At 33.2% G+C, this 21,103-nt stretch overlaps 2 protein-coding genes across 4 annotated transcripts; one reads left to right on the forward strand and one right to left on the reverse strand.

Moving 5' to 3' along the window:
• Window positions 1–745: 745 nt before the first annotated feature.
• On the forward strand, window positions 746–2,242 carry LOC7483138 (dof zinc finger protein DOF2.4). 2 transcript variants are annotated; one of them, XM_024604994.2, is made up of 3 exons: window positions 746–855; window positions 1,022–1,118; window positions 1,221–2,242. In XM_024604994.2, exons 2-3 carry the CDS (start codon window positions 1,040–1,042, stop codon window positions 2,009–2,011), a joined length of 870 nt encoding a protein of 289 aa, XP_024460762.1. In that variant the 5' UTR covers window positions 746–855; window positions 1,022–1,039; the 3' UTR covers window positions 2,012–2,242. The 2 variants fall into 2 exon arrangements, with proteins under 2 accessions (XP_024460762.1, XP_002310753.1); XM_002310717.4 differs by having other exon boundaries at window positions 784–855; window positions 1,022–2,242.
• A 5,816-nt stretch (window positions 2,243–8,058) lies between these two features.
• Window positions 8,059–11,219, reverse strand: LOC7483137 (L-ascorbate oxidase homolog). 2 transcript variants are annotated; one of them, XM_002310128.3, is made up of 9 exons: window positions 11,099–11,219; window positions 10,756–10,935; window positions 10,502–10,611; window positions 10,058–10,328; window positions 9,852–9,951; window positions 9,411–9,756; window positions 8,950–9,315; window positions 8,695–8,773; window positions 8,059–8,504 (listed from the first exon to the last, which is right to left on the reverse strand). In XM_002310128.3, the coding sequence occupies exons 2-9, from the start codon at window positions 10,897–10,899 to the stop codon at window positions 8,307–8,309; spliced, it is 1,614 nt and encodes a 537-aa protein (XP_002310164.1). In that variant the 5' UTR covers window positions 10,900–10,935; window positions 11,099–11,219; the 3' UTR covers window positions 8,059–8,306. The 2 variants fall into 2 exon arrangements, with proteins under 2 accessions (XP_002310164.1, XP_052310358.1); XM_052454398.1 differs by having other exon boundaries at window positions 11,091–11,159.
• Between the last annotated feature and the right edge of the window lie 9,884 nt (window positions 11,220–21,103).

Genomic DNA, 21,103 nt, shown 5'->3' on the forward strand with positions numbered 1-21,103 from the left:
CTTTTGAAAATTAAATACGAAAAATATAATAGTATCTATCATGAATTTTCTCATAAAATTGGATCCGAGTTTTAACATTACTTAAATTATATAAAAAAAACTTCAGTATTTTTTTATACATAAATCTGGTTGGAATTTTACACTTGGATTAAAAAGTTACTGAGGTAAGAAAAACAAATTGCTCGACTATATATATATATATATATATATATATATATATATATATATATATATTTGATTTGTTAACATTTGAGAATATCTTTGAGATGTACCTCCTCCCTCGATTTTTTTTTTTGAGTTGGAACCTTAACATTTAGATTGCATCATTAAGATTGATCATAAATAAAAGAAATTTAGACTTGATCAAAGAATACCAATTAAAAACAATTAGGGTAACATATTGTGAACTTATGAAATTAGAGTAATATTATGATGATGGAGGAAAGAATGAGAGCAGAAGGGTAGATTGGGAAATGAAGAAAAGACAATCCACTTCCTTCTAAAAACAACCCACAGCAAAATTCCGAATCCAGGGCCACTAGTGTTTTGGTGATGTAGATTAAAGTGGCTGCTTTCACATTGTATGTCTATATTATGATGGTGTGTGGTAGTATAGTAAAAATATTGGTCGCTAGATATTTGATTTTTTTTAAATAATTTTTTTATATAATTTTGATATATTGATGTTAAAAATAATTTTTAAAAATAAAAAAAAATTTTAAAAAACCATTAATATCACCATAGTGTGAAACACGCTCCGCATCTCTTCATATAACCTGTACCATATATTCCTTTACATACCCACAAAAGACCGGCCAACAAAGCAAATAATACTAATCAACTGAACTTACAAAGGCAAGCCATGTTTTCTACTTCTACAATATCCTCATCTTCCTCACATTCATCAATATACACATACTCTAAACTGACAATAAAAACCTAACTTTCTTTCTTTAGCTTTTCTACTAACTCAAAAAGAGTTCTCACCCATCTTTGCTTTTCTTGTTTTGGATTGTTGTAGATCTACAAAGAAGAAAAGATGATTCAAGAACTCTTAGGAGGTGCTGGCTTAATTGGCGGTGAGAGGAAAATTCCCATCAATGCAACCATTTTAGAAGGCACGCCTTCTCCTTCTCCTTCTCTTTCTCCTTCACCATCTCCTTCTTCTTCAACAACATCAGCAGCAACTACTTCTGCTACTAACTCAACACCTTCTTCAGCTCAAGAGAACTTGAGATGCCCTCGATGCGATTCTTCAAACACCAAGTTCTGTTACTATAACAACTATAACCTCACTCAGCCTCGCCACTTCTGTAAGACTTGCCGCCGATATTGGACTAAAGGTGGTGCGCTTAGGAATGTTCCAATTGGAGGTGGATGTAGGAAAAACAAGAACACAAGCGTATCGGCCTCAGTTGGAAAATCTGGCACCAATAAGATGAAAACTATGGCTTCTGACATCGGACGATCAGGTTTTGGAAATGGGTTTGAACATGAGCTTTCGTCAAGCCCTATCATGTGGGCTTCACCACAGAATTCTCATATTTTGGCTTTGCTAAGAGCCACCCAAAACCCTAACCCTAGTACACTTTCTAATTCTATTTTTGTGAAGGAGGAGGGGGGTTTGATTGGAAACCAGTTCATAAGTGAGCCAGGAGTTGGAACAGCTGCACTGAATGCTAGAACCCTAGGCTTGGACCCTATTAGTCAAGTTCCTTCTCTTGGTCTTTGCAGCCCTTTTTGGAAAAGCAATCAGCACCAACAAAACGGTTTCACTGTTGGTGAAGCTCAAAATTCAGGGATACAAGAACTGTATCAAAGGCTTAGATCATCAACAAATTACTATACTGATAACCCATCAGCAATAGTTCTAAGCAATGTTGCGACTTCATCATCAACTTCAACTTCAACCATTTTGGAGTCTGCTCCAGTTGCTGGAGGTGAGTTGGGTTACTGGAATCCAGCCTTTTCATGGTCTGATCTTCCAACAACTAATGGTGCATATCCTTAAGAACAATTTTAATTTTTTTTTTTAAGTTTTAGATCTCCTTCATTTTCTAGGGTTGTCGTTTGGGGTGTGGTATAAGAATATGGTCGTAGAATCAGTATTTCTTTTCCGTTTCTTTTAATGTTCTTGATTAAGTATGTGTGTTTTGAGGTGTGTTTAAATTGTGAGGATGTACCAAGGACCAAGAAGTAGTGATGAAAATATTGATTGGCTTCCAATCCATTTTCATATAAATCATCTTTCTTTACTTCAAATGCAGGATGCAATCGCAGAAATGACTAGCTTAGCTAGGGGTGTTAAAAGGTTCTTATTAGCTATCAAATTTTTCAAAGATGATGTGAGATTTTAGGCAAACACATACTCCATCTATTCCTGTGCTATGAGAATAATCAAACGTGAGAAAGAATAAACCATCACATGATTGATTTAGTTTATCATCTTGGTGAACTCAAAAACTTTATAAGCTTTCCTTTTCATACATATTAAGGGGTGGAGGTCAGGTGCAAGGTGTTGGTGGTGGTGGTGGTGGTAGTCTGTTGGGTGGCATATGTAGATTCGTTTAATTGTTACGAGAAAGTAATCAACAATTAAGTATTAAAAGCAGCATTTGGAAATTAGATCGGTTTCCTCAAAAAGCAATTTGATTCTATCAGTTGGGAAGAAGGATTCCGCTTGCAGCCTTATGCTAAAGCCTTCTGTCTGCCTGCCTGCCTGCGCTTCACTTCTTCTCATAAATTTGCTTAGATTTATATATTCTCTTCTTCTTGTACTGGAAATACTCACCACCACCACCTTCTCCCTCCTCCCTCTCTAACACACACACACACACGTGCATCCATACATTAATTAACATGCATATAATTAATTATCTTTGATAGCTTACTTTAGAAGTGTAAGTAATAACAAACAATGTCACAAGGTGCAACGTTGCGGTTATTATCCTTTCAGATCATGATTATTAGAAATAATATGGGTAGAAAGAACAAGGAATTCTTGTCATTTATCATTAAAAAAGAGGGAATGAGAGTCTTTACCTAGTATTTTAATCACTAAAAACCCCAATTGGTTTTAGAATCTGAGTAACGGTACTGATTATATATAGAGAAGATATTAACACCTCTAGTATACCTGACCTGAGATAAGATGCATTATTTATTTATCTGATGTAAATTAAGGTAATGTTGTATTTTTTAATTATTGATCTATTTAAGATAAAAAAACATCTTCATCAATAAGGATGTTTTTATCTTATCAAGTTATAATCTAACAATTCTAATGCAAAAACATAAAAAATAAAATGAACTATTTTTTTATTTAATATTGGAAATATATCTTATGTATAAATTTATAATCCTATATATTAAAATAAACAAAATAATATTTTTTTTTGGTGTTTTTGAAATGTATGTCAAGTTCAAATAAATAATCATAAATTAGTTATGATATCATTTGACTGATTCTTGTATTTTTTCAAACTATAATAAAAATGCTTTTTTTTTTATAAAAAAAATAAAATGTGCATGACAATCATGAGAGATTCTAAAGAACTTGGCGTACACCATTAGAGACTTATCCATTTCATAAAACTGCTTCATATCTTCCAAGTTTCATAACAGTGAAGGAAAATATGCTCAATAATTTCTCTATCAAAAACACAAAAAGAACAACCCATAAGATCAATGTCTATTGTCATAACTTATTTTTGGGTTATTCCTCACTTTTTTTTCTTTCCAAAATAAAAATAAAATAATAAAATAATAATAGCAAAAAGACTTGCATTTTGGCAAAACTAAGTTGCGAGGATTTCACATGTAGAAAAAATCAAGCTGCAATTTTGAATGGAATCGATAGTCTAATTGTACCTCACTTTATCCAAAACTGAAGAGACAATACAGATTTAAGATCAAATTAAATTATTATTGGATGAATCTGCATACAAAACTAAGTCTAAGGAGATAATTATATTTTTAATAGACCAATTTGATTTAATCATAGGCTAAATTAAAATTTAATTATGTTTAAGAATTAACTTGGATCCAATTAAATGATTTAATTACATACAAGAACTTAATTATACTTTAAATGAGTCAAATTAATTTTATTAGGGGCTGAATTGGTGAAAATTAAGTTTGAAAGTCCAATTTGGTTTTAATTGAGAAGATTAAAATTTTAGAAGACCAAAAGTTAATTGGTTCAAATAAGGAGTAAAATCGCAACAAAAACAAAGATTTTGGGTCAATTAAGACCTAAATTGAAAAAATTTGCAGCCAATGATCATTTTAAAAAAGACACCAAACTCTAGGGATTTAATTGGTTGAAATTAGGGGTGAAATTGAAAAGATTTGAAAGTTTAATGGTTAGTTAGGGGCAAATTAAAGAAATCCAAGACCAAGGACTAATGTGAAAAAGACGCTAAAATTAGAAGTTTAAGGTAAATTAGAGGTGCAATTGAAAGAAATTAAAAGCCAGATGACCAAATTGAACTTTAGCCAAAACCCTAAATTAAAACCTTAAAAAGTCCAAAATGATGCCATTTTGAAAAGAAAAAAAAATAGACAACGCGTCGTCTAGTCACTGTTTCTTTTCTTCAACATTTTTGCCTAAAAAAATTGCTCGGGTAGGCATTTTTTAGGGGCATTTAATGCTTCATTTCTCTACAAAATTTGACAAAACTTGCACGCAAATGTTGATCTGACATCTGACTATACCCTATCACCCTCAGCATTGCCCCTAAGTTACCAACCCAACCAGCCTTCAATTGATAAATTTGACAATTCATGATGGCCACTTTAAGCGAACGGTTAGGATCCTTTGGGGCTGAATCAAGGGTCTCTACCCCTGATGATTTAGCACAATTAAAGAGAAAATATCTCTCTTCCACCATTATAAATAAGGGTGGATTTCATGGTCTGAAAGGAGAGAAATCAATGTGCAAAGTTGGCAAAAAATCATCTCTTCCCTAGTTTTTTTTTCCTTCTCCTCCGCCAACCTTCCTTTCCCTATCTTGTTCTCTACCCCCGGCAACACCACCACCTCCGACCACCATGCACGACCTTCCTTGCATCGCCAAGAATGACTCCAGCAATCGTCTGCCTCCAGCCAAGCAAGGTTACACCACCTCCTCTTTTTGTTTGTCCCCCTTCCCGATTTGGCCATTGCATGATTTTTCATGCAATGACCAGATAATTAGCATGGTTGCTCTGTCAGGCCAGCAACCACGCGAGCATAGGCTAGACCCAACCTAGATGGTTGAGCCAGGTCCAGCCCAGCACATAAAAAAAATATACCAGGTCTGTTGGGCCATTTTTGGCCTAACCTAACTTGACTGGGTCTGGCCCAGATGGTTGGGCCAACCCAGCCCATAAAAAAGGGGGAACAGATTTGTTGGGCCACTATTGGCCCAGCCCAACCCAACCCGGCTGGGTTCGGCCCAATCCAATTTATATTTATATAATAATAATATAATATAATTATATTATATAATTAAAAAATATGAAAAAATCAAAAAAATTCAAAGGGTTATTTCAAAATATTTGTGATTTTCTTGCTTTTTCCAATAATTTTGCATAATATCAGACTGTATATTTACATTGTGAGATACAGATCCGGTATTAAAATACTTAATTTTCTCCGAAACGTTTCTAAAAACTATATATATGAATAAATAGTATTTGCACCATTTGTGAAAGATGTCCATTACTATCATAAAAGAATTGATTCTCATATTCCTCAATTCCAACAACATGAAGAAGAAATTATCATTAATTTACGTATTAAATATTTGGTTATATTAATTATTCCTTGTTTTTTTTATAAGTCCAAAAGCAAGAAAAAAGTATAAATCAAACCTACATTTAAAAAGGTTCTAACTTGTATTTGAAAGTGAAGAAGAATGTGTCAAAAAGTTATCTCAATCTAAAAGTCTAAGCTATTAGGTAGGGTCCTAAGATATGATTTATATTATTATCTAGAAGACCGCTTTAAGTGAAAGTCATTTGGACTTGAAATTTGTACTTGCTTACTACTACCTTGTACTTAATTTTATCAAATATAATGAAGGTGGTGAAACTCAAACTGAAGATTGTTTAGTCAATAATGCTCTGATATCATGTCAAAGAACCATCTCAACATAATAACTTAAGCTTTTAAGTGAGGTTATATGATATGATTTATATTATTCTCTGACAAATTCATTATTGCATCCATCGTAAATGCATTTTTATTGGCATTATGGATTCACACAATGACATTTTTTTTGTTTTTTTGTCGATGTAACTTTTTTTTATTTTATCTTTCCATGTTGATCTGTTTTCAGGATTGATCTTGATATTTTGTTTCTTTTATCTCATTATGGCCATCTTGTGTAGTCATCAAAATATCTTGTTATTGGGTTTGTGTTTAGTCTTGCAAAGAATTATTTGGATTTTTTGTTTTCCAAGAGATTAAAACTAGAGGAACTTCAATTGACAATTAAGAGAAGAAAAAAAAAGGCAGCCTTTAAATGAAGAATATAAAATTCAATTTTGAAATCCAATGAGAGGAGAGAGAGAAAAAAAAGAAAATAAAAGAAAAAGAAGAAAAATGGTCATCGATGCCACATTGTGGTGAGGTAAACACCACACGCCGTCTTGGGAGGAAAGGCTCACCGAAATTATTCCAATGACACCAAGAAAGCTTGTCTTTAGAGGTCGGAGGAGGCCACATGCGCCACCTATATTTGGAAACTCTTCACACATGCTGGCGCCAGACTTTCTTTTACTCTCGTTGTTCAATTTAGTTCTTAACTGTATAATAAATCTTCAATAGAGCCCTAGATATCATCCACTTGAGCCTAAGCCCTATCCTTTTAATTTAGCCCTTAAATCTCCAAGAACTCTTCAATTTAGTGTCGGATCTCATCCGACTTATGCCCAAAAAAGGCTCAACCAGGGAGAGAATAAATTAAGGAAGGGAAAAGAAAAGGATAGCTCCCTAATTGAGTTAGCACATTCTGGTCGTGTCCATGCCTCGAGATTTGAATTTGATGATTAACTTGGGTTGATTGGGTGTGATCCAATAAGATATCATCTCGATATTAAAACTAAAAAAATATTAACTTGATTTTTTTTAAGTCGATCCATTTTTTATAATTGCCTGACTTGTCTTAAGACCTATCAAATCAACCAGGTAATGTTGTGGCAACTTCTACACGTTTTAATATGAAACTTATGTTAGATAAATAATTGGGTCATGAGATTTTAAGTTTGACCTACTAGGATGAGTTTAGTGACACTGACAAAGAATTCCCCATAACATGGTAACTTTTTTACTTAAAAGCATATAATATTTTTTTTTAAAAAAATAGAATTTGAACATAATTATCTTATTTTTTTTTATCAGATTAAATTTTGACCAGGTTAACATAATTTATTATGAATTTACATGAATTATTTTTTTTTAAAAAAAAAACTCACAAATAACATTTCAAATGCATACTCACGTCGAATTACAGGCAACAAAACTAGTGAATCACTACACATTCAAGTGAAATCACGCTACTAATCTTACAAAAAAAAAAAAAAAACGTTTCACATACCATTTTGAAGGCCCCTTCCCTCTTAAAAGGCTAGCGTAGTTTGAGCCCATGGGGCTTTAGTTTTGTCTGTGGGCGGGTTAGGATGGTAAAAGGCTAGTTTGTTAACCTTTTTCGCAATCATTAGCGACATGTCGTTTAGTTCCCCTTCCTCAAATAAACTCCATACCCTGCTGCAAGTAAAAAAAATCCCTGCTGCTAGTTCTACTACCTATCAAGTTCTGGTTCAAACGATTACTACATGAATTCATAAGATCATAACTTATATCAGTAACTTATTCCCAATTCAAATTTAATAATTTAGAATAAAAACAATACAAATTCATCCATCTCTATGGCATAATAAAAGCTTAGCAAATTTGAAATGATATTTTTCTTGTTTAAATAGTCAAATGTAGATATTTGCAAGCTGCATAAGGTTTCAGCTGCGTGTGCCAAGCTTTCAAGCATTCTGTTGGGTGCAAGGTAGCATGAAATGTAGAATAAAAAACCATTATAAATCCCAGTAAATCAATGAAAGGTGGGCAAATAGTTTATTAGTACACAATATAATCAGAAAAGGATCGATCTCACACTAAAACAAAGAAAATTTTCTACTTTCGCCCTCTTTCTAATTAAAGCCTGTTTTCCCATTTACCTCCAGTCACCCCCTCGTAACTGATTCAAGAAGTTTAATATTTTTTTTTAAAGAACTGAAGAAATTAACTAAACAAAAGCGAAACATTTCTATGGTCGTTTAGCCAAGCCACAGAACAATGTATTTGGAGGGGGATCACTCTCTGTGAATAGGCTGCGTTCGTTGTTCCAAACCCTGACGTACAACTGTTGGCCTAGATATCGCCGCGGCCAGATTGCTGACCTCAAGTTCCACATACCCTTGTTGTCCAATGACACATATATTGCGGTCCAAGCAGTGGGATATACCTGCCAACATTAACGTGTTCAAGTTAGTTTATTTAAGATATTGAATAATTAACATCATCTATGCAGTTTTCTCTAAAATATTGATCATCTATATACAGGGCTAGTAATCAGACGGGAGGAAAGTGGACATTTCATTGTGTATGTGTATGTGTTTTTCCTTGAAACAATTGTAGATGTTCTTTTCAATCACCTGAACAGTGTGTCTAGAGACAGCATCAAGTAAATTGTAGCGTTTCCTCATGCTGGGGTTCCACACATTATCGCCGTATCTGCAAATTTTAGAAATTAATCAGTGTATTTTGTATCAGCAAACTTTGATTTCGTTGGATATAAGGGCTTAGAATTGAAATGTTACGTTAGATTGATGTGTGGGCTTGGACTTGTAAACAAGTGTAACAAATTTATACGTAAAATTTAGTAAAAGTACGCTGATAAAAATGCTTACCCAACAACGTAGAAACTGGTTCCGGATAGATGCCAGGACTGGATCGTGTTCTCGTTGTTTTGGAAGACAATTTCCACAAAGTCATGAAGTTCAGTTCCAACCACGGATGTGCCGAGAACTGCAGGGGTATTGACAGGTGTAGTCTTCATCGTATTCAAGGAAAAGACACCGGGGATGTTATACCAGTCAGCAAGTTGCAATGGGGTGGAAGGATCGACATAAGATATCCCGTTAACAGCATAACGCAGCTTGCCATTTATCTTCTCTGCTGTATTGGCAAAAACAAACCTCTTCACAACGTTTATAGTCCCATAATGGAATGACCCTTGAGGATTTGGCCTGGCTGCATTTGCTGTCAAATTCAACCTGTCCACATATGAATTTGGCAATAGTTAGCTACTAGACACATATTTGACTGACTAAAAAGTATGGTAGTAAGAGAGAAACTTGAAGAAGATAACCTGATGGTCCTGGCTTGCTTCATAGACCAGTGAACATGATAAGTTGGGCCAATAGGCAATGGCAGAGAGGGTGGGGTGTTAGAGCCCGCATAGCGAAGAAGGGCAGTGGTAGTGAGAATAGGTTTAGTGAAACGAGAAGAGGCAACTATGAAATAGTCCTTGACTGCACTATTTAATTTAACCAAAACTGTTACTGATTGACCAACGTGAACATCAAGCGAGTCGTACACCTCTTGCATAGTATGGGATCCTTCAACTTCAACAAGAATCAGTGTGTGGCCCTGAATTCTGAAGTTGATTGAAGTTGAAATCCCCGCATTTGAAATCCTGAACTTGTAAGTTTGCCCTGAAAAAAGCATGGCCAAGTTTCACTTCCATGTTCCATCTCTTAATAACATCTTAAAAAGAAATTGAAGAGATATTCTATTATATGATGGTTACCTTTTTCACCAGTGAAGCTTGCACCTTTAGAAAGCCCATTTATAAGAAGAGCATCAGGAACAGGAAGAGCTTTGCCCTGGTCCAAGTTTTGCTTCAATGCCTGCAAAGATGGATGCTCACTAATTAACCATGATAAACATTGTTGGAAACCAAAGAGGGTAAAAGGGATTGTTAAGAAATATATCGGAGGCTTTTCAGTAACAAACCTGATGTCCTGCCTTGTACCAATCACTAATGAGAAGGGTAAATTCTGCAACAGGAATAGGGTATGGAATTGATATCACAGACCGTGAAGCAATGTTGAAACCTCCGAATCCTCCAGCAGCTCTATGCATTGCAGTTGTAGGGAAGTAGTTATAAGTTCCAATCTGATCTTTTGCTTGGAATTTGTAGGTCCAGTTGGAGCCTGGAGGGATTGGACAATTGGTCCCTAGCACTCCATCTTGCCATATAGTCCTTCTTTGCTTGATTCCATTCCTGATTTCACAGGGAGAAATTTTTTGCTTTTTATTACTCATATTTATAATGTGTTGTAGCAAATAGAAACTGGGACTTGGAATCTATTGTAAGGAAAGGTCATGAGTTGGAATTAGCAGGACTTCCTTGTGCCAACAAACAAATAGTGGTATAAGAATGAATTGAATACTAACCATGTTATGAGGAAAGGTTCATTCAACTTATTAATAACATTTACAATTATGTTGTCGTTAGTCACACATTCAATATTTGGGCCAGGAAATTGTCCATTGATAAGAATAACCTGCAAATTTGACAGAGAACAAGAGAGGAACAGATTCAATTGAGTGTGCAGAAAGTGAAGATGTAAAACAGTATCACTATCTTTCACTGAAAATCAATAATATATCACTTGAAAGTAGGAAAATGTAAAGGGTTAACAGCCTACCGTCTGAGGTATATCAAGAACAGTGCGTGTTCCATATGTTACTGTCCATGTGTAATATCTATATGGATCTTCTGCTTGCACCCATGTATCACTCAGGAAAGCCAGTATTCCAACACAAAAATACAGGATGCTGGCCTGCCTCATCTTAACGTAAAAATATTTCTTTCAGTTTCCAGATATCTGGCCAAAAACATAAACAAACCATTTAGATTCAGTGACGAAGGATGCCATCTATAGTTCACCTCATTGGCTATAGAACAATATTGCTGAATGACTGCCCAAGATTTGGCACACTTAACAAAGGAATAGAATAGAATAGAAGAGCATAGAACTACTTGTATACCTAAGAATTGCAAAATGATCCTCAAAGAATGAAGAAAGAGATAGAAAATTTTTAGCACAGTACTCAGGACTCAAAATGTGGAGTCCATATATAAGGGAAGAATCATGCATGAATCAAGATTCTGAAGGTGCCAACATGGAGGGACACGAAAATCCAGAAAATGGAAAGCTCTTTTGCGGCGCACTTCATGCTCAACTTTCATACTCTTCCACAACTCATTCTGAACTCATAAATATTTAGATATTGATAAATCACCAGTTGCCAATTTGACTTCAGATTTCTTGACATAAACTAACCTTCTATTCATCCATTTTATTCCCCAATAATATTTTAGAGCTTGACTTCGGATATTGTCAAATAGGTTAAGCAATTGAAGATAGCCATATTGGACCGACGTAAATCACTAACATATGCATTGATATTTTCTTTGGTCATTAGATAGAGAGTTAGGAGATTAATATTAGAAGGATTATTTATCACCATAAGGATTGAATTCATCACCGTTATAAAGTTAAGGAGCTGATTATATTATAGTCTATTTTTATACGGGGCATTTTTTTTAATCTAACTCCCCTGGAAAAAAAAACAAAGTAGAAATGTAAATAGATCATGGACACTTAAATCAAAAACCTATTGGTATTAATCTTGAAAAGTATAGCTCAACTGATTAGATCCTAAATTTATTTTCTAGAGATTACCAGTGCATGTCACACAAACCTAAAGGTCACTAGATGTTTACATAGTTATTAACTTCAGAACCCGTGAAATTAATCGAGATACATGCAAGTTGATCCGGACATCCACATTAATATAAAAAAAAAAACATATTGGTATTATATATTTCTGAGTAAAAAATAATTTAAGAGACAACTATTATCATACTTCTAAATACCCTCTTAATAGTTAATATCTTATTTCATTACAATTTTTTCAGGGAGAAGTATTAATTCAATTTTTCTTTCTAAACAAGCAAGCAGAACTAGGTGATTCATGGAGATCCATAGAACAAGAATCGTCGGTGGCGGGAAGGGGGGAAGATGTAAAGAAGCGAGGGCAGCGCAGCGGAGAACGGATCAACATTAATTGCAATTTAATTGTGAAGCAAGCTCTGATTTGTAATAGTAAAATATTAGAGCAGCTCAAGAAAACGCGTGGAAGAAAGAAATTCTTTTAAAATAATTTCACATGACAGAGGAAGCAGGAATTGAAGACAAAGGAAAGGGATGCTGGATCGGGTCGGGTCTGTCCTCTTTTCATTTTTAAGGTTACGAGGAGTTATTTCAATCTCTCTATTCTCCTTTTCTTATGAATAAATAAATGTTTTTGAACAAAATTAAAGAGCCGATTAGATCGTTTTGCTAGTTAAATCTAGGTTTTTATTTTTATTAGTGTTACCTCGAGCATAAAAGATGCACTTGGTTTTTATACTTTAATTTTTACAATTAGAAAAAAATAAGAAATAAAAATAAATAAAGGAGGAAGTCATGATTTATTTTTTTCGTTTGTTTTCTACTCTTTTTTTTTCCGGGTTTTGATCCAATTTTAGTGTCTAGAATACATGGATGATATACATCTCACGTACTTTATTACAACTTGAATAAAAACTTAAGTTTGACTAACAAAAATATTTAAATAGCTCTTCAATTTTATTAAGAAACTTCGAGCACCGAAAAATTTATTTAGTGGCTAATTCTATTTTAACCATTAATTTAAAAAAAATTATCACCTTGAAGTATTCTAAACATAAATTCTAATTAATTTTTTTTAATTTTTTTTATAGGCTCTTGGGTCTGGCGGTCATGCTAGATCCAAGCGTCTGGGTCTGCCAACCCGCGCCTAGGTCTGACATCACCCATAGTTGCTAGGCTCAAGGCGCTTGGGTTGGCAACCCATGTCAGATCCAAGTAAAAAACAAACAAAGAGAGCACAATAGTTGTCAGGATAGAGAAATGAAAGAAAAAACTCAAACAATCGATCACCAGCGACAATCCAACCGCGATGTCTACATACGACGCTCTATGTGCAAGAGGGCATGGCCGCGGATCTAGTGATACAATAGATGGACAGATTTGGCCACCGGAAAGTGTCTCAGGCACCTCCTTAATGGTGTGGATGCCGCCCACTCGCTGGGGCGTGTGGAACACGCTACAACAGGTTTTTGATTAAAAAATATAAAATACAATGTGAAAATACTAAGACGCCCCCATGATCCTCTTAATTATACAAAATACCCATGTAAAAATACCAAAATACCTCCAAAGGTAAAGCTTCTTTTTTGTCTTTCATGTGAATAAAATCGTTATTTATTTCTACTTAGAAATTGAGAAAACCTGATTGTCCTTGTGGAAGAAAGTCAAAGAAACGTTTATCCACTCGTGAAAAGATGAGAAATTGAATGTGAAACTATTATTACAATTCACAATGAAATGTTTCTTGATCTACAGTGATTTCTCTACACCATTTAGCTTTTGTTATAATTGAATAAAAACTTAATGAAATTTAACTAACAAAAATATTTAAATAGCTCTTCAATTTTATTAAGAAACTCTGAGCACGGAATAATTTATTTAGTGGCTAATTCTATTTTAACCAATAATTTTAAAAAAAATTAACACCTTTTACCCATAGTTTAATAAAGTTATAACTTCTATTAGACTTTTACTGCAGGAATGGCTTCCCGTCAACAGTTTTAAGACTTTTGTTTAGTGCTAAATTAATATTTTTTGTCAACCAAAATTAATGTATAAATAGATATATTTGAAGGGATTTTTAAAATTCTTACATGTCTACTAAGATCTAAAATATTTTCGCAAGTAGAACTAATTAAGTAATAGGTATGTTTAAGAGTATGGTAAAGATTATGTTTCAGAATAATTTTTACTTGAAATTGTATTAAAATAATTTTTTTATTTTTAAAATTTATTTTTTATATACACATCAAAACACTTCAAAAACACAAAAAAATAATTTAACACAAAAAAAAATTAATTTTTTTAAAAATAATATTCAACCACACTCTCAAACACACCTTAAAATCTACCTTCCTAAAAACAATTCTATAATGAGATTCAAGCATTATTTTTCGAATTGAATGAGTTTCTCCTTGACACTGGAGCAAATAAATCCAACATATATTTCGACAAATGTACACTTGACATAGCTGGTTTAGCTATGCAGCACATTGTATTAAGTGACTTGTGATTAAAGTCCACCTATTATAAATTAATATTCAATAGAGGGGCCTTAATTGATTAAAGGGAAAAAGGAGGAGCATTTAGCAACAAAAATATTTTCCATTGGCATTAGGGCCTTAATAGCTGGTTTCTTGAAAGTTTAATATTTTTTTAAAATGTTTTTAAATTATAATAGGTTGTGAAATGATTTTTTAGATTAAAAAAACCAATGTTTGAATTTTCAACTATCAGGAATCTACAATATATATATATATATATATATATATATATATATATATATATATATATATATATATATATATATATATATATATATTGGCTATTCTAATTTTTATTTTTAAAAATGTCATCCACCCTAATACAAAGAAAAAGAATTTTAACACTTACCATGTAAGGCCAGGCTCGCTAGGTCATCCGGACCCAACCACTAGGTTAGTTTATTCCTTATAATTTGTCCTTTTCTTTACCTTCAATATAAATAAATATAACTCTATATGGATTACTTAAAATGAATTATGCTTATCCGAGTGATCTTCAATTTTAATTTATATTCATTATGATATGTTATATGAAAAAATCCTAAAAATTATTTAATTATTATTTTTATTTAAAACATGTTTTTGAAAAGACCTCGGATTATTTTTTGAATAACAAACAGCAGCTGCTATTTTTCACTCAACCCTTTCATTAGATTTATTTTATTTGTATTTTTCTAAATTTTATTTTATTTTTTCTTGTGAGTATGAGTTCAGAAAAACAAAACTATTAAACTTATCCGAATTATAGCCCATGTATCAAATTTGATGTATTGTTCTAAAACATCATCGTCACATAGTTTTAAAAATAATTCAAAACAACAATATCTTAAAAAAAAATGATTTAATAGGATTTTGACTAGTTCAACTATGTAATATTATGAATTTACTCCCAATTTCTATTATAAAAGAATTAGATTATAACCATTTTAACTAACTCATAGAAAAGTATGGGCAATTAAGCTAATTAACAAAAACTAAAGGGTGCGTGGAAATCATTGTTTACCTATATCTATATTGTACTGTGAATTACAATAATAATCCATAATGTTTTACTTTTTTAAATTTTTTTTTTATTTTATCTTTTCATATTTGAGTGGTTGAGAATTTGACTTTGTAACTTATTTCCTTTTATTTTATCTTTTTATAAGATTAGCATGATTTGCGAGTTTGTTAGGGCAACTAGGTTGCCCTTGTTTATGGGTTTGGTAAGATGTCTTTTTATTTTTATTTTTTATTGAACTTGATTTTTTATGATCTATGGATTACAACGTTTTGCTTCTTTTCTTTCCTTTTTTTTATTATTGAATTTTTCTTATGATTTTTAAAAAAAAATTATTTTTGTTGATTTCATCTTATAATATTAAGGTGGTTGAGAATTTGGCTTCATAATTTGTTTCTTTTTATTTTGTTTTTCTATAAAGTTAACGTTTATACCAAGGTAATCCAAGTTGCCCTGGTTTATGGGTTTCGTGGGCTGTCTTCTTTTTTTATTATTATTGTTTATTTTTTTCTCATACATATTTTTTTAAAAAATTATTTCAGAGAAAAATCATGTTATTAAACTTTATAAAGTTAATGGATCTGTTCAAAGGTTTGGCTGGTTGACCTGGTTCGTGAGTTTGATGAGTTTCACTTTTTTTTAGTTAATTTTTTATTTCATCCATAGATATTGGATTAATTGAGAATTTAGTTTCATAATTGATTTCATTTCGATTTCTATGAGGTTATCACGATCTCAAAAAAGCATCTTAGTATTGGGTTTGTGTTTGATTTTGTAATTGTCTATTTTTTTTTATCGTATAGTTAAATAAAAAATAGTTCTAAAAAAACAAATTAGAGTCCTAATGGAGTACATATCCCAATTTACAGGTTCAGTGTGCTAGCCTGGGTTACTCGATTCACAGGTATGACGAATTTATCCACTGAACGAATATGCTTTTTTTGTTTTTGTTTTTGGTCCTTTAATTGTTTTAATTTTTTTTTCTTATTTCATCCTTCAATATTAAATTGGTTGAGAAATAGATTGCATGATTTATTTGTATTTTTTCTATAGGGTTATCACAATCTCAAATAAGTGTTTATTTTTATGTTAGTACTCAATTTTGTGAGCATCTATTTTTATCATATAATAAAAAAATAGTTTATAATTTTTTTATTAAACCCAATAAAGTCTATAACCCGAATCACGAGGGGACCAGGGTCAATCCAATCTGTCATTGTCTCAATATTTAAAAACAAATGGTCATCTTGAAGATTTTTAAAAGCTAAGTCTTGTTTTTACAAATCATTAAGGTTGTATTTGAACCCTTAGAATCAATCGATTTAAGTTGAACTAGCTCCCACATAGTTTAATTAGAAATTTGAATTAGATTAAGAGTCAAGTCAGGAGATTTTAAAACTGACCTGTTTGATCAGGTTTAATAACACTATTAAAAAATTCTTCGTACTTTTAATATTTATTTTACATTTTAAAAAAAGGAGATTTTAAAACTGACCTGTTTGATCAGGTTTAATAACACTATTAAAAAATTCTTCATACTTTTAATATTTATTTTACATTTTAAAAAAATTTAGTCTAACTCGCGACATAACAGACACCACTAAAATAGTTATTATCTAAAGCGTTTGAAATACAAGAATAATAGAACTAGCAAAGATAGGATAAATGATTAAAGAAAAAATTATTTGGGGCCCGAGAACCTGGGCCTTTTTATGGCTGGTCTCGGGATCAAGTCTCAGCCCAATTATCGAGGCCAGGCCTTGTAAAAAAGACTAGGGCTAACTTGGGCAACGTAAGAAACCGGCCCAGCCCACGAACAGATCTATCTACGAGTTACAGCTAGGATTAGAAAACACATTGTAGTAAAGGGATAAAGGGAACTTAATCAGGGGACTTTCGTGGACTTCTGTAAAATAATCAAATCAATTCAAACTATGATCATATAGATAATTAATTTCATGGATAGGTTACAAAATCGGTTGACTTGGTTAGATATTAGAATGCATCCCAAGGATAGATCTCTTATGATCTGAATTCAAGAAAAACTACACATGCACAGACCCGATTTAATTCCAACACATGTGGGATTAAATTCTCATCATGTGCTACTAAAACTAATCAACTCATAGGAATGCTAGATCTTGTCTAAAAGTGTCTTAACATTAATCTTTCCACATATAGTAATAGTACAGAGTAAGGCATCAACAGTCCTTGAAGAAAAAATTACCGAATCCCAAGGTTAGCAGCTCTAGTATCATTCTCTTTTAGCTGTTTTCTAAACATGAAAGAAAAACTACATACATGAATACATCAATCTACTTGTTTTGGAACTTGCCTCAGATTGGAGACAAGGGTGCCGCATCTGTAGAAAGGATAATCCCTTACACCTTCCAGGTGATACCTTCCACAGGACAAAACCTTGAGAGCTCTAGCCAATAAGCTGACCTATCTGAACAATTCCTAGGGAGACCGTGTGACTGAGGTGTTACTACTATCTATCACCTATGTCTTGTCCAGCGCAGAATTTGGTATTTCCTGAAAAGATGGTACAGAAAGATGCTTTAGTAGTTCATTAAACTAGCTAGAAGTGTTTTAGAAAGAGTGATGCTATAGTTTCACATCTGTACTCGTCAGATTGTTGAGGTCAGTTGGAATTCATTTATATGACTAAAGGCTGGAGGATAAATCTGTTGAACACTAATGTGAGGAATAAATGAATATCTTCATGAGTTTAGCAGCATTTCTTCCATTAGGACCATATGACACATTTCATGAATTTAACAACATTGCTATCATAATTAGGACTATGTGCTTCTATGTTGCTCTCACATCAATTGGTCTGTGCCATTTTTCTCCTGCAATGGCTTTCATTGTCGCTGCTCTGCTTAGATTTCGACTGAAAAATTGCTAACAAGTGGTAACGAATATGAATGGTCATGCAAGTTATACTTTAGTAAGAGTTATAGAAGGATCCACAAAATCGTCATCAGATCATGTTTATAACAACTACTTGAATATAGGAGATAACAATAGATAGCTAGAATTGATTTTGTATTTATTTGAATGTGTTTTACTATATCTGTAACTACATGACAGAAGTCTAGTATAAATAAAACTAGAAAACCACAAATGTGGTGTGGTGATTTCACAACATTTTCATGGTATCAGAGCTACCTTGCGGATTTACATCATTTGATCGATCCTATATATGGCTTCCAACACACCATTCTCCTCTTTGTCCTTCAACACTATGGTACATCTTCTAATCATCAAATCATCTTTTTCTAACTATCTCCTTTGGCGCAGTCAGGTACTGTCATTGTTGCAATCCCAACATCTCTTTGGATATGTTGATGGTTCTGTTACCAAGCCTTCTATAATTGATAGTTCTGGTTCTGAAAATCCAGAACTTGTTGAGTGGCAACAAACGAGCCAACTTCTGTTAAGCCTTCTACTCTCTTCCTTAACTGAGGAGGCCATGTCTACCGTGGTTGGATTATCTTCCTCCCATGATATTTGGTATACGCTGGAGAACACCTTCAGTCATCGTTCTTAATCCCATGAACTACGCCTAAAGGATGATCTGCAGCATATGAAAAAGAACTCACGTAGTGTTGTTGAATTTTCCCGTGAATTCAAAACTACTTGTGATCAGCTGGCTACTATGGGCAAATCTGTTGATGACCTTGGCAAACTTCACTGGTATTTGCGTGGTCTTGGTCCTGATTTCTCCACCACTCAGTTGTCACTTTCACTTATTCCATCATCTGGTCATGGGGGTGGATGACATTTTATGGGCTTAAACAAGCCATCAATTTTGGGATCATTTACATCAATATGGAATTCATCATCAAATGTCTTGTCCATATACTCCTTCACAAAATGATCGTGCAGAGCGCAACATAAATATATAACTGAAACTGGACTTGCTATGGTTTTTCATTCTCATGTTCCCCTAAAACTTAGGGTTGATGCCCTTAGCATTGTAAGTTTCACATCTAATCGGTTTCCCACGCCCACACTTCATGGCATGTCTCCGTTCGAGATACTATATGCCTAATTTTCATCATGATTTTCATTGCTTAGATTGTTTGACTAATCAAGTCTTTATCTCTCGACATGCTACTTTTGATGAACATACATATCCTTTTTCAAACATTCCTTACCTTGGATATATATCCAATTCCCCGACTTCTGCATTCCTTGAGCCAATTCCTTCTTCAACTAGCTCAGCCAAACGAACTTGAGGCCGCCCATTCATCCAAGCAACCCAATTCTTTATCACTTTTGTGCTCCTGTTTAAGTGACCCATGTATAAGTTTTGTGCCATCATCTGTTTTGCAGGATTCTATTACTGCGCCACCTTTGGCACATGAACAAGCCTTTGAATCCTCCTCGCACCCAACTAACGTGCATATATCATTATTGGATCCATCTTCTGTTGGCCTCAGTCTTCAAGTACTCATCCTATGGAAACTCAAGCTAAAAATGACATTTTTAAACCCAAACAACAGACTCATATTTGCACCGTTCCATATTCTACTCTACTTCATTCCTTACTTACTATGCGTGAGCCAAAAGGGTTTAAATTCATTGCCCAGCACACGGGGTGGATAGCCGCTATGGATGAGGAAATTCGAGCACTTCAACACAATCAAACATGAGATCTGGCACCTCGACCCGTGAAAATGTTGTGGGTTCAAAATGGGTTTTCCGAGTTTAAATTGCCTAAAAGCTTGACTTGTAGCAAAGGAGGTACACTCAAGTACTAGGTCTAAATTTTACAAATACTTTTATTCATAGTTATTAAACTCAGACAACTCGGTTGGTCGATCTGATAGCTAAACCGCTCTAAATAAAATAAAAGACCGGAAAAAGTAAAAAAATGATCAAACCAATCGACCTGTTGAGTCAATCTATGATCGGGGCAACTCGGCAAAACCAGTAGAGATTTGGTTTTTTTTTATATGTTTTTTTTTCCTCCTAGCCACAGACCTATATTTTTTTGTATTTTTTAGTTGGTTACCTTTTCAAAATTTACTATATAAATACTAGAATAATATTTTATTTTTTTTTAATATGGGATTTGAAGCCCTTTAATATATATATTCTATGTTCACAAGAAAAAAGTTATTTTTTCAATGTGAGATTTGAAACCTTTTAGTATATATATTATGTTCACAAAAAAAAAGTTATTTTTTCAATGTGAGATTTGAAACCCTTTAGTATATATACTTTATGTTCACAAGAAAAAAATTATGTTTTTTCAATTTGGGATAAAAAACTTTTTTGGTTTAAATACTTCAACTTAAAATGATAATATAATATCTTTTCAATGTGGGATAAAAAACCTTTTGAAAGAATATTTTAAACTTTATTATTTGTAACATGTATAGCTTATATTCACATGGATTGTTTTTTATTTTTTCATATGAAATATTAAAACTTCAAATATTTTTTTTAAATTTTTTTTCGGGTTGACCCAAGTTGACTCAGGTCAACTCGTGTAACCCGTGACCCAACCCCTTGGTTGGGTTAACCCTCGGGTCGGGTTTGATAACTATACTTTTAGCCCTGGTGTTAAGGCATCTACAATTTGGGTTGTTTTACCGTTGGCAATTTTCAATAATTGGCCTCTTTGTCAACTTGACGTTAAGAATGTATTTCTTAGAGGTTTTTTGCGTGAAAAAGTATATATGGAGCAACTACTAGTTATATTGGTTCCAGACATCCCTCACATGTGTGTAGGCTACGTAAAGAACTTTATGGGCTT

Source organism: Populus trichocarpa, chromosome 7, assembly GCF_000002775.5.
Source record: "Populus trichocarpa isolate Nisqually-1 chromosome 7, P.trichocarpa_v4.1, whole genome shotgun sequence".
Classification (NCBI taxonomy): domain Eukaryota; kingdom Viridiplantae; phylum Streptophyta; class Magnoliopsida; order Malpighiales; family Salicaceae; genus Populus; species Populus trichocarpa.